Below are 13,755 nucleotides of genomic sequence, written 5' to 3'. Positions count from 1 at the left end.
ATGTGCCTGGCACTTGGTGGTTGGGGTCAATAAAATGTTATTTTTGATGAGTTTTACAAAGTCGTAGGTTTTTTTCGGCAGGGTTAGGAAATGCACCATTAAATGATTCTGCGATAGGGCGTCTGCTAGCAGGCATGCTTCTATTTTTGTTGAAATATTCTTACATAAGTTTGAGCCCATCCCCTCGAACACCAAGTGTATTTTATACGGAGTGAATGAAAGGTCTTAAAGTTGTCTTGGTGTTAAAAATATCTCCTTAAATATGTTGATGCCCGGAAAAAGCATTTAATGAGTCTGGAGTCTCATAATAAAGATAAATAGGGGTGGTTTTCTCATGCTGAAACAAATCATTAATGATCCAAAAACGTATAGAAAAAAATAAACTTATTCTCAGAATGAATCTTGAGCTTGCAAAGCTGACGACCCCTGCCTCATTCATATACAGTATCTCTGTTGTCTGCTTCCAGGTGACAAAACTGGACCGTGACCCGGCGTCAGGGACGGCCTTGCAGGAGATCAGTTTCTGGCTCAATCTGGAACGGGCCCTCAACAGGATCCAGGAGAAGCGGGAGAGCCCTGAGGTTCTACTCACGCTGGACATCCTCAAGCATGGCAAACGTTTCCACGCAACAGTCAGCTTCGATACGGACACTGGTGAGTTGATTTGAGATTTCCTAGTTTAGGGAAGGAAGGTTTATTTATTTGCAGTTTCAGCAGATTTTAGGTGTTCAAGAACTTTGTACCATGGTTGAGGGGCATTTAAACACAATGCTGCCTCACTTTTTCATCGCTTTTGTCCTTCCTTCCAAGGTCTGAAACAGGCGGTGGAAACTGTCAACGACTACAACCCTCTGATGAAAGACTTCCCACTCAATGACTTGCTTTCTGCTTCCGAGCTGGACAAGATCCGCCAGGCTCTGATTGCCATATTCACCCACCTAAAGAAGATCAGGAACACAAAGTACCCCATTCAGAGAGCCCTGCGCCTGGTTGAGGCCATCTCCAGAGATTTGAGCTCACAGCTTCTGAAGGTGTTGGGCACCAGGAAGCTCATGCACGTTGCCTACGAGGAGTTTGAAAAGGTGTGTCTGGAACATTCAAATGGTCTGTCACTTCTGAGTTATCTAAATCTTACATTACTACTTCTTCTTCTTTTCCTTTCGGCTTGTCCTGTTAGGGGTCGCCACAGGGTGTCATCTTTTTCCATCTAAGCCTATCTCATGCATCTTCCTCTCTAACACCCACTGTCCACATGTATAAATCCAAATCTTACATTACAGACTGCTGCAAATAGTGTATGTAGGGCAGGGTGGTTCAAAAGGACTGAAAAAAAAAAGAAAAATTTTAATTGTTTGGTATATAGATGCCAGATGATGGTGACATAGTATTTAAAATGGATCTACATTCCTTTTGGATTGATTACTGTAATGTGGTTGGAAACAACACAAAGATTAACCAGCAATGCATCAAGACCATCAAGCATGTACACAATCATGAACTCATTTTCCAATAAAATTACGGTATATAGTACCAAGTTAAATTATTCACCAAAAACAAGGAACCCACCTTTGCAGGGTTGCAAGGTTATGTGCCATCACTCATGGGCAAACGCATAATCCCACTTTACACACTTCTTCTTTTTCTTTCGGCTTGTCCCGTTAGGGGTCGCCACGGTGTGTCATCTTTTTCCATCCAAGCCTATCTCGTGCATCTTCCTCTCTAACAGCCACTGTCCTCATGTCCTCCCTCACTACATCCATCAACCTTTTCTTTGGTCTTCCTCTTGCTCGTTTACCTGGCAGCTCCATCCTCAGCACCCTTCTACCAATATACTCACTCTCTCGCCTCTGGACATGTCCAAACCATCGAAGTCTGCTCTCTCTCACCTTGTCTCCAAAACATCCAACTTTGGCTGTCCCTCTAATGATCTTATTTCTAATCCTATCCAACCTCTTCACACCAAGCGAGATCCTCAGCATCTTCATTTCTGATACCTCACGTTCTGCTTCCTGTTGTTTCTACAGGGCCACCGTCTCTAATCCGTACATGACACGTCTGTATTTGCACAACAATAAATGTTGGCAAAGTAGATTACACGGTGTAATGCGAGGGAAGCTAGGCTATGTTTTTATTTTACTTGTTGCATTCAAGCACGCAAACAAAATGGTATCAAAAAACCTCACAATAACAGTATTATTCCACAAGATGGTGCCAAGATGTGGGACTTCACTGTATATTCTTCTACTGCAGGTAATGGTGGCCTGCTTCGAGGTCTTCCAGACCTGGGAAGATGAGTATGAAAAACTGCAGGTGCTGTTGAGGGACATAGTGAAGAGGAAGCGAGAAGAGAACCTGAAGATGGTGTGGCGCCTCAGTCCCGCCCACAGGAAGCTCCAGTCGCGGCTGGATCACATGAGGCGCTTCAGGAGGCAGCACGAGCAGCTGAGGGCCGTCATCGTCCGCGTGCTGAGGCCTCAGGTAAGGATGTGGTTTTAGTCCTTTTTCCTCATGATCGTTACCTTCTCCAAGAAGACAGTTTGTTTGTCTGGACTTTATTGGTTTCATGTTTTCATGATGAGTGTATATTCTTCTCGTGAGTATCACCCGAAAGCTCCCGCGCATTTTAATAGAACAAAGGAACAAAATTAAATTTGATTTGAATGAAAACGGAAGCTGGCATTTGAAATTGTTCTAATTTCATCTGAGTAGATGAGTAGATGGCATATTTGGTGGCAAATTAGTTTAGATGGTAAAATACTGACTCATCTTTGGTTTTGTAATTTTGTAAAGCCTACAAGTATTAAGGATTTCATAACATTTTTCTGCTTTGGGTTCAGAAGAAAAATCTGGATGTGAATGAAATAACCTCCTTTTTACATCAATTATTGACAATGTTGCCCTTGACTGACGTTTTAAGTGATTGTGGTAGTCTGCATCTTAAAATATCTTGGTGTTTTTCAGTTATTGTACAGTACATCAATCTAATCATCTAATCACAACTCTAACCGTTTTTCAGGTTTCTGCTGTGCCACAGCACGCCCCGGGAGAGACAGTGGAGCCTCAGGACATGAAAGTAGCTGGAGTTCTCTTCGACGCGGCCGATGCCAACGCCATCGAGGAGGTCAACCTGGCCTACGAGAACGTCAAAGAGGTGGATGGCCTGGACGTGTCCAAGGAAGGCATGGAAGCCTGGGAAGCCGCCATGAAGCGTTACGACGAACGCATTGACCGCGTGGAGACCCGCATCACTGCTCGCCTTCGCGATCAGCTGGGCACAGCCAAGAATGCCAACGAGATGTTCCGCATCTTCTCCCGCTTTAACGCACTCTTTGTGCGCCCGCACATCCGCGGTGCCATCCGCGAGTATCAGACACAGCTCATCCAGCGTGTGAAAGACGACATCGAGTCACTGCACGACAAGTTCAAGGTGCAGTACCCACAGAGCCAGGCGTGCAAGATGAGCCACGTGCGAGACCTCCCTCCCGTCTCGGGATCGATCATCTGGGCCAAGCAGATCGACCGCCAGCTGACGGCGTACATGAAGAGAGTGGAGGATGTTCTCGGCAAGGGCTGGGAGAATCACGTGGAGGGGCTCAAGCTGAAGCAGGATGGAGATAGCTTTAGGGCCAAGCTCAACACTCAAGAGATTTTCGACGACTGGGGACGCAAGGTACAAAGAGGCTGCTATATATTGGGGGAAAAATAATTGAGTTCCATTTAATTGTTACAGGATTCAGTCTGAGTGCAGTAATACCCCACATCACACATATGAGCTGCAAATATTACACACACAAATACGAGACTGTATTGTAGGGTGTACTGTTCCCCAGCAATAGCACAGCGTTCCAAACACTGTAGTCACATTCAGTCAATGCCGTTCTCATAGAAAACACTAAAATCTTTTGTTTTGGTGTCTTTGAGTTGAAGAGAAGCAGCACAGCTACCCCTGGAATCTTGGCACCAACTTCAGGCTCATTTTTGCTGAATGAACCTGGAAGCCTTTGACGTTTTGCAGCAACAAACTTTTCCCACACTGCTTTCTCCAAGGTCATAGCGTCAATTCTTTTACTTCAAAGCTCACTGAGCCAAACAATTGCCTTTTTGAACAGTCAGGTTTATTCCCTTCAACTTGAAAGATGCATCATAGGCAAATACTGATGCAAATACTTAAGTCTGGGTGTGGATTTGATTTAAACACTTGAGCATTTCACCATGGAGCTAAATTAAATGAAAAGCAAACAAGATTTTGGTGAGGTTAGAGAAGCCAGCTCCTGGAATTTGGGGAATATCAAACCTTGAAATGTTTTAAGCTTCTTTCTAAATGGATTTCCCCCGCCTTAGGTGCAGCAGCGTAACCTTGGAGTGTCCGGTCGCATCTTCACCATCGAGAGCACTCGCGCCCGGGGCCGCACGGGAAACATGTTAAAACTCAAAGTCAACTTCCTCCCAGAAATCATCACACTGTCCAAAGAAGTGCGCAACCTCAAGTGGCTGTGCTTCCGCGTCCCGCTGGCCATCGTCAACAAGGCCCACCAAGCTAACCAGCTCTACCCGTTCGCCATCTCTCTGATCGAAAGCGTTCGCACATACGAGCGTACTTGCGAGAAGGTGGAGGAGAGGTCCTCAATCTCCCTCCTGGTGGCCGGCCTGAAGAAAGAGGTCCAGGCGCTCATTACCGAGGGTATCACTCTGGTGTGGGAGTCGTACAAGTTGGATCCTTATGTTCAGAGGCTGGCTGAGACAGTCTTCAACTTCCAGGAGAAGGTCAGTCAGGAGAAATTTTATCTTGTTTTTTAAACAGACTGATGAGTGATCCCCTTGCCCTTGATGTGGTGTTTCCAGGTGGATGACCTTTTGCTGATTGAAGAGAAAATAGATCTGGAGGTTCGCTCCTTGGATACCTGCATGTTTGACCACAAAACCTTCTCAGACATTCTCAACCGGGTCCAAAAAGCTGTGGATGACCTCAACTTGCACTCCTATTCCAATTTACCCATTTGGGTCAACAAGCTCGACATCGAGGTAGGTTGGTGCCATGAATGAGAGCGAATACTGTGATCGACCGTAGACCCAATGCTCAAAAATTATTCAGACCATATTTATTATCCATCCTTTTTATTTTTTTTAATACTCCTCATTAAAGTTGCCAGTGAGGTGTTGACATGTGCATATGTTGCATGTTTTTGTATGTAGGAGATTACTGGAGTACCTGTAGAAAATCTATGCAGCACAGGACGAACGTGCTAACTATCGTGTTTTTTGGACTACAAGTTGCAGGTTTTTTTTCATCGTTTGGGTGTGGGTGCAACTTATTTTCCAGAGCCACTTATATGTGAAATTATTAACACATTACATCCATCCATTTCCATCCAGTCACTTATCGGTTATATTCACACTGACAACCATAAGAGGGCGCTCTAGGCCCGTGTATCTGACAAAATCGCCATGCAACTTTCCGGGAAGTCATTGAATGGCTCGACAAAGTATGGGATTCCAAAGTATGGGCTTCCGTGACAACCAAAACCATCCTGTCGGGATTCAGAAAGGCTGGAATAGGCTATTTGTAACTGCAACCGACAAGTGAGTCTGACGTAAGCAATGTAGAAGAGGAAGCGGCGCGTCGTCTACCTCTGGAGTTGGCGGACTTGTTTAGAAGCGACACCGAGGATGACGATTTTAGTTACCGGGTATTTGGAGTGACATAGATGATTTTACTAAACTTTTCGTGTTATTTATGCTCTAGTTATCAGAATATGTTATGTTAAAATACAAGCCACGTTCTCTGTTGTGTCATGTAACATCAGCCTGTACCGTTCAGCCTGTTGTTGTCTCTATTCTATTTTTATTTTAAGTTTTTCGTCATTTAAATTTGAAATGACACGTCTGTTCTTGGTGTTGGATCAAATAAATTTCCCCCCAAAATTTGACTTATACTCCAGTGCGACTTATATATGTTTTGTCTTTCTTTATTACGGATTTTATGGCTGGTGCGACTTGTAGTCCGGAATATATGGTAGCTAATATTTGAACCAGGGAGCTCTAGATTGTAAGGCAGAAGTGCTAACCACTACCAAACAACCACAGTGCTGTTCTGACTTTTTATCTCATTCTTTATTTTGTTTGCATAGATTGAGCGTATCCTGGGAGTTCGCCTGCAGGCCGGACTCAAGGCTTGGACTCAAGTGTTACGTGGCCAAGTGGAGGACAAAGCCGACGTGGATATGGACACAGAGGCTCCCCAAGTGAGCCACAAGCCAGGAGGCGAGCCCAAGATCAAGGTCAGCATTTTCGACAGTCAAATTTTTGTGAGCATCCCCTATAAAAAAAAAAAAAAAAAACTTCCTTTCTCTAGAATGTCGTCCATGAGCTGAGGATCACCAACCAAGTCATCTATCTGAACCCGCCCATTGAAGACTGTCGCTACAAGCTCTACCAAGAAATGTTTTCTTGGAAGATGGTCATCCTTTCGCTTCCCAGGATCCAGAGTCAGAGATACCAGGTAGGGAACATATTAATCCATTGGTTTGTGATGTCACTGAGATAAAACGACAGTCCACAATATCAGTTCAATAAATATTCACCAGGTTGGGGTCCACTACGAGTTATCAGAGGAGGAGAAATTCTACCGCAACGCTCTGACAAGGATGCCGGACGGACCTGCGGCCTTGGAGGAGGCCTACAATGCAGTCGAAGACATAGTCGGCGAGGTGGAGCAATATGTCAAGGTAAATATTGCTCAGTCTGATTTTTATGTGTTCACTCCAAGCCCCTTTTTGTCAGTTTCTCAGTTGTGCTCGCCTCCATCCAGGTCTGGCTGCAGTACCAGTGCTTATGGGACATGCAGGCTGAGAACATCTACAACCGTCTGGGCGAGGACCTCACCAAGTGGCAGGCCCTACTTGTCCAGATCCGCAAAGCACGTGGAACCTTTGACAATGCAGAGACGCGTAAAGAGTTTGGACCGGCGGTCATTGACTACGGCAAAGTAACGAGAACAGTTTTTTGCTGATTTTCATGAAGATGGATGTATACTAGTGGCCGTTTAGCTGAATAGGTTTCATTGCTTTTTTTTAACAGGTGCAGTCTAAGGTGAATTTAAAGTATGACTCATGGCACAAAGAGGTCCTCAGCAAGTTTGGGCAGATGCTCGGGCAGAATATGCAGGACTTCCATGCCCAAATCTCCAAGGTAAACAATGACAACAGCCTTTTTTGAACGTACAGCACAAAGCTGGATGTTGAAATATCTGTGACGTTAACGCTGTCATTTTAGTCCCGTCAAGACCTGGAGCAACATTCTGTGGACACAGCGAGCACGTCAGATGCTGTCAACTTCATCACATACGTCCAGACTCTGAAGCGCAAAATCAAGCAATTTGAGAAAAATGTGGACGTAAGTAGACAGTTTAACACTTTTTTTTTTTTTTATATATTAAAATGAGGATGGACTGATTTTCAATTGAGATTCCCTTTCTTAGTTGTTCCGCAATGGGCAGCGGTTACTGGAAAAGCAGAGATTCCAGTTCCCGCCGTCTTGGCTCTACATTGATAACATTGAGGGCGAATGGGGTGCCTTCAGTGACATCATGAAGCGCAAGGACACTGCTATCCAGCAGCAGGTGGCCAACCTGCAGATGAAGATCGTCCAAGAGGATAAGGCTGTCGAAAACCGCACCACCGACCTGCTCAATGAATGGGAGAAGACCAAACCAGTGGCTGTAAGATGAAATTGGGTGTTTACGGACCACTGTGAAAGAATAGCATCCCCTAATACTTTAATCATACATGTCCATCAGGGTAACTTGCGTCCCGAGGAGGCTCTCCAGTCTCTAACCATCTATGAAGGCAATTTCAGCCGTCTGAAGGTTGAAAGAGAGAAGTGTGCCCGTGCCAAAGAGGCTTTGGAGCTCACAGACACTGGCCTGCTCAGCGGCAGTGAGGAAAGGGTTCAGGTAAAACTGAATAGCAACCAAAAATCACCATGACCACTTCATTTCTATTGGCAGCGACCAAATGCATTGTTCTTTCTAAATCGGTAGGTAGCACTAGAGGAGTTGCATGACTTGAAGGAGGTGTGGTCTGAGCTTTCCAAAGTGTGGGAGCAAATTGACCAGATGAAGGAGCAGCCGTGGGTGTCTGTTCAACCTCGCAAGGTAGTAAATAATTATGAAATAGAAAGCCCTTTGATATTTATTCAAATATCCTTGTATTTACCGGTCTTTTTTATGTTTATAGCTCCGGCAAAACCTAGACGCTCTTCTAAACCAGTTGAAGAACTTCCAAGCAAGACTCAGACAGTATGCTTCCTATGAGTATGTCCAGAGGCTGCTAAAGGGATACCTCAAGGTCAAGGCGGTTCTTTTACCTTCAATATACACTCACAAGAAAACATCTTGAGTAAATTCTAAGCTTTGTTTTGTTACGTTTAACAGGTGAACATGTTGGTGATCGAGCTTAAGTCGGAGGCTCTGAAGGACCGCCACTGGAAGCAGCTGATGAAGCGTTTGCATGTGAACTGGGTGCTATCCGAACTGACCCTCGGTCAGATTTGGGATGTGGATCTCCAGAAGAACGAGATGGTCGTGAAGGACGTGCTCCTGGTGGCTCAGGGAGAGATGGCTCTGGAGGAATTCCTCAAACAGGTGAGCTCGCGTCATGCAAAGCTTTGTTACATTTAAGAGTGGAGTACTTGCCTTGCTAATAAGCATTTGTATATCTGCAGATCCGCGAGGTGTGGAACTCCTACGAGCTCGACTTGGTAAATTACCAGAATAAGTGTCGACTGATCAGAGGTTGGGATGACCTCTTTAACAAAGTCAAAGAGCACATCAACAGTGTGTCTGCGATGAAGTTGTCACCGTACTACAAGGTGAAATCTTGCTGCAAAAGTTCGAGTGATTTGCCAGTAAAAATGCATTCATTACATGCTTCATGTTTATTAAGGTGTTTGAGGAAGATGCTCTGAGCTGGGAGGACAAACTGAATCGGATCATGGCTCTCTTTGACGTCTGGATCGATGTCCAGCGTCGATGGGTCTACCTGGAGGGCATCTTCACCGGCAGTGCTGACATCAAACATCTGCTGCCTGTAGAAACTCAGAGATTCCAGAGGTCAACAAAGAACCACCTTAATCTCATATTAACAGCCAACAGCTGCAGTCTGACCTGATGTCAAATGCTTTGTCTTTATAGTATCAGCACTGAGTTTTTGGCTCTGATGAAGAAAGTGACCAAGTCTCCACTGGTGATGGACGTGCTGAATATACAAGGGGTGCAGAGGTCACTGGAAAGGTTGGCTGACCTTCTTGGAAAAATTCAGAAGGCCCTTGGAGAATACCTGGAGAGGGAGAGATCCTCATTTCCCAGGTGAACAGTCAATTCATTATTTATTTATTTTTATTACCTCCTTTAGGGAGCACTTGAAATAGAAGTGGCAGTATTCCCATTCAATATTTAACCTTAATTTATCCAAGTAAGGCTGTTGAAAACGGACATTACAACAAACAAACAAAGGAGTCCGTCCCGTCCCCCTTACACATGCACACACACACACACCTTTACAGAGTCACAATTTGTAATTCGTATTAATATGGAAACATGCAGCATGTCTTGGGAGTTGGTTGTGTGGCTCAATGCTCGTGCAGAAACTGGAAAATTTAAAATTAGGGTGACTTTCAACCACAATGTCCAATACAGGACTCGTGTGAGAGCGAGTATTAAAACATGCAAACGCGACCAGATGAAATTCTGACTTGCATACGCTGAAATAAAGGTCGCAGTCTTGAATCCTCTGGATAGCTGTGTATGCAAGAATTTAAGCAATAGTTGTTGTAGTGTGGTTCCACTTATATCCTGTAGGTGTCTCTAGCACGCTTTCAGAGTGTTGTCGCCTGTCAAAAATATCAAGAAGAAGATGTCTGTGGACTCAGAATGTTAATGCTAAAAACATAGCTAACATTACAAAGCAATGTGCTTCTCTTAACTGTGTTCATATTAGAAAGACACTTGTGAACATTGACATACAACTACTTTGGTAACATGATTGTAGCCCGTTGTTCAGGCACCTTTATTTGGCGTAGTAACAGGAAATCACCTTGGAGATTGAGAAATCTGCTTCAAGAGTATGTGATCACTATTGATATTTCTTCTCCCCTTTCAGTCAGTTACTCAGACAAACTCGGCTTACTTTCAGCAGAATGGTTAATGGTAGTTATGCATCAGTCTTCATTACATCATGTTGTGCATTAAGGATACAAAATACTTTGGTGGTAAAGTAACCCAAATGTCCAGATCTTAACATATATAATTTTTTGTTTCCATAGTTTACCTTTGGCCAGGTAATCTTCCACAACTGATGTGCTATTTTTCTTTAGATTGCAAACTAGTTGGGACTAAATCAACAGTGCCTCTGCTGGTTACCGCCAAATAGCACCTTTAATTTTACTCCTCTATGAAGACACAATTAATTCTCTAGTTATCTTTCTATTTATAAATCGTAAGTTAGTAGCCATTCACCCAGTTGACATAGTAATGAAGCCCTTATTCTGAATTTACACAAGTCAGAAGAAGCGCCTAAATCTGCATAATTTGAACCATTGTTAGTGGATTTTAAGAGTTCTACAATGTATCCTCCCATCAGAGACCGTTTATTAAAACACCAAGGAATTGTTTGACGAATTGGACACTCTAAATTGCACCTAGGTGTGATTGTGAGTGCAGCTGTTTGTCTCTATGTGCCCTGTTCAGGGCGTACCCTACCTCCTGCCCATTGACAGCTGGGATAGGCTCCAGCACTTCTGTGACCCTCGTGAGGATAAGCAGCTCAGAAAATGGATGGATGGAATTGTTTGAAACACATCAGATATCTCTTTCAGATTCTACTTCGTGGGAGACGAGGACCTGCTGGAGATCATCGGCAACAGCAAGAACGTGGCCAAACTGCAGAAGCACTTCAAAAAGATGTTCGCCGGCGTCTCCAGCATCTTGCTCAACGAGGACAACACCGAGGTGCTGGGCATATCATCCCGCGAGGGCGAGGAAATCGTCTACAAGACACCTGTCTCCATCACGGAGCACCCCAAGATCAACGAGTGGCTCACGTTGGTCGAGAAGGAGATGAGGGTGACGCTGGCCAAGCTGCTGGCAGAGTCCGTCACGGAGGTCACGGGCTTCAACAAGGGCACCGCTGTCGACTTGAGCAAGTACATCGACTGGATCGATCGTTATCAGGTTGGATCGCGTCCCATTTATATTGTGTTGTACCACTTTTAGAACAGAGTCGGCCTGGGTAGATGGATGAGTTACTCCAGTTTGATTATACAATGTTGCCCTGCAATTTACAGGGGATAAGGATTATTACTGGCTATGGATGTCACAAGATGGCGGCAAAGCACTAAATTTCTACTAGACGGGGTTGTACCACTGAAACTCCTCCCCTCACTTTAACATAGTTCCTTTCAACCAAGATTGTGCCACATTACTTTTGTTAGACATGGGTTTGGTCTGAGTGTGGGGATTAAAGCCAATTAGGTGTTTTCTAGCAAATAAAGGGAGGCTAGATTACCCCCTAAAAATCTGCGAATAGATCAACTCTTCAGTAGCGAATCTCAAATGCCGAGTGGGACCTCTCTATGACTTTTAATTTTAAATTTAATGTATATTTTTTAGTAGGAATGGTCTTATTTAATATTATTTCTGACTGCCCTTTGATAGCGCTTCTGTTTTTGGACTTCTCCTTGCAGAAGTTTTGTTTTTGTCTTCTATGCATTATTTGAAGCTCTTTGTGTAGCTTTTTGCATTCTTTTTTTGCTTGTTCCTTTTTATGATAGCAGCCATATCAACAAAATATTGAATGATTGATTGGTGGTACTACAATCTTAAAATGTCTTCTCTCTCAGGCCCAACTGGTGGTGCTGTCCACCCAGATCGCCTGGTCCGAGAACATCGAGTCTGCCTTGACGACAGTCTCTGGGGGCGGGGACATGACCCCCATGCAAGGGGTCCTGTCAAACGTGGAGGCCACGCTCAACGTGCTGGCTGACACTGTGCTGATGGAGCAACCGCCACTTCGCAGGAAGAAACTAGAACACCTGGTCAGTGGGGAAAAGAACATTTGTAAAAGTGTTTAGTCTCACAGTGGTATCTTGACTTAAAATTGCCCCAACATTCAAGGTTATGATGCGTCACTTGATAAGGTTTATTTCATTTTGCATTTTATTGTAAGCCAAAATTTGTCTAACAAGAAACCTTCAGCTACGTTGCCACTCAAATGAATTGGAAAATAAAAAGGTTTGCAATTGTAGCTGTGCCCACACTGTTGAAATGAGTGACTAAGTGGTATTTGTGGGAGTGGTACCAATTAGCTACCCAATGCAAGTTGTATCACCTGACCCTGGATGGTTCTAGATCAGTCTGGAGGGACTCAGGTTTCGCAGTCAGGAGAAAGGGGTTCAAGCAAACAAAAAATTGGGTTACCAGCATGGTCATTGAAGAAGTTGTAGCACTGTATTAGAATTATCATCTGAGGTTGTTTTTTTTTTTTTTTTTCCTGTCCCAAAATTAGATCACCGAGCTGGTGCACCAACGTGACGTGACCAGGACTCTGATCAAGAACAAGATCGACAACCCCAAGTCATTCGAGTGGCTCAGTCAAATGCGGTTCTATTTCGACCCCAAGCAGACTGATGTGCTGCAACAACTATCCATCCAGATGGCCAACGCCAAGTTCAACTATGGCTTTGAATACTTGGGCGTCCAGGACAAGCTGGTCCAGACACCGCTGACTGACCGCTGCTATCTGACCATGACCCAAGCTCTGGAGGCTCGCCTCGGAGGTTCACCATTTGGTCAGTTTGCTTTTTGTTTACCACTCTACATGTTTCTGAAAGTGAGATTCAGGTTAAGTTAATACATCTGTATTCTTCTAGGTCCTGCTGGCACAGGAAAGACTGAGTCTGTGAAAGCTTTGGGTCACCAGCTTGGTCGCTTTGTTTTGGTCTTCAACTGTGATGAGACTTTTGACTTCCAGGTATGTTTTTTTTTTTTTTTGGGGGGGGGGGGGGGGGGGTGGGGGGGGAATGTAAGGTGGTGTGCTATTGGTATTCTTCCCTCCGCCGCTCTCATCTGCAAACATGCACATTTACGTCTCATCACTCGATCAGCACGCGTTACATCTTTTTTTTTTTTTTTTAATATTGTGCATGTTGTTTAATCTATTTTTTCCCCTTCATGTCTTTAGGCCATGGGTCGTATTTTTGTGGGACTGTGTCAAGTTGGCGCTTGGGGCTGCTTTGACGAGTTCAATCGTCTGGAGGAGAGAATGCTGTCTGCTGTCTCCCAACAAGTCCAGTACATCCAAGTAGCCTTGAGGGAACACAGCAACCCAAACAGAGACAGGAGTATGTGTAAACACCCAAGATCCATAACAAAGTGAAGGGGCACAGTTTATAAGCAAATCACTATAAATCATCTCTTGTCATCCGTTCAGGTGTGCCTGTCACCACAGAACTCCTGAACAAGCAGGTGAAGGTGAGCCCAGACATGGCCATCTTCATCACTATGAATCCTGGCTACGCGGGCCGATCCAACCTGCCCGACAACTTGAAGAAGCTCTTCCGCAGCTTGGCCATGACCAAGCCAGACCGCCAACTCATTGCGCAGGTCATGCTCTACTCACAAGGCTTCCGCACTGCAGAGGTCCTTGCCAAGAAGATTGTTCCATTCTTCAAGTAAGAAAGTCTTTTCATGTTTCATTCAAG

At 44.5% G+C, this 13,755-nt stretch overlaps 1 protein-coding gene across 1 annotated transcript in view; it reads left to right on the top strand.

Annotated features, from left to right (window-relative positions):
* Positions 1–13,755, top strand: part of dync1h1 (dynein, cytoplasmic 1, heavy chain 1) — a 43,573-nt gene that overhangs the window by 4,159 nt on the left and 25,659 nt on the right. The window contains exons 5-30 of the mRNA XM_061844877.1: positions 468–654; positions 811–1,082; positions 2,251–2,478; positions 3,017–3,670; positions 4,342–4,764; positions 4,843–5,022; positions 6,129–6,278; positions 6,353–6,499; positions 6,585–6,725; positions 6,809–6,985; positions 7,078–7,188; positions 7,273–7,392; positions 7,478–7,717; positions 7,796–7,951; positions 8,039–8,152; positions 8,235–8,345; positions 8,432–8,641; positions 8,722–8,868; positions 8,943–9,109; positions 9,191–9,364; positions 10,873–11,227; positions 11,896–12,090; positions 12,561–12,843; positions 12,925–13,025; positions 13,236–13,395; positions 13,485–13,725. Of these exons, the coding sequence (XP_061700861.1) occupies positions 468–654; positions 811–1,082; positions 2,251–2,478; positions 3,017–3,670; positions 4,342–4,764; positions 4,843–5,022; positions 6,129–6,278; positions 6,353–6,499; positions 6,585–6,725; positions 6,809–6,985; positions 7,078–7,188; positions 7,273–7,392; positions 7,478–7,717; positions 7,796–7,951; positions 8,039–8,152; positions 8,235–8,345; positions 8,432–8,641; positions 8,722–8,868; positions 8,943–9,109; positions 9,191–9,364; positions 10,873–11,227; positions 11,896–12,090; positions 12,561–12,843; positions 12,925–13,025; positions 13,236–13,395; positions 13,485–13,725 (5,444 nt within the window). The remainder of the gene's footprint in view (positions 1–467; positions 655–810; positions 1,083–2,250; positions 2,479–3,016; positions 3,671–4,341; positions 4,765–4,842; positions 5,023–6,128; positions 6,279–6,352; positions 6,500–6,584; positions 6,726–6,808; positions 6,986–7,077; positions 7,189–7,272; positions 7,393–7,477; positions 7,718–7,795; positions 7,952–8,038; positions 8,153–8,234; positions 8,346–8,431; positions 8,642–8,721; positions 8,869–8,942; positions 9,110–9,190; positions 9,365–10,872; positions 11,228–11,895; positions 12,091–12,560; positions 12,844–12,924; positions 13,026–13,235; positions 13,396–13,484; positions 13,726–13,755) is intronic.

This window comes from Syngnathoides biaculeatus, chromosome 15 (genome assembly GCF_019802595.1).
Source record: "Syngnathoides biaculeatus isolate LvHL_M chromosome 15, ASM1980259v1, whole genome shotgun sequence".
NCBI lineage: Eukaryota > Metazoa > Chordata > Actinopteri > Syngnathiformes > Syngnathidae > Syngnathoides > Syngnathoides biaculeatus.
This window is presented reverse-complemented; position numbering and strand designations above follow the sequence as displayed.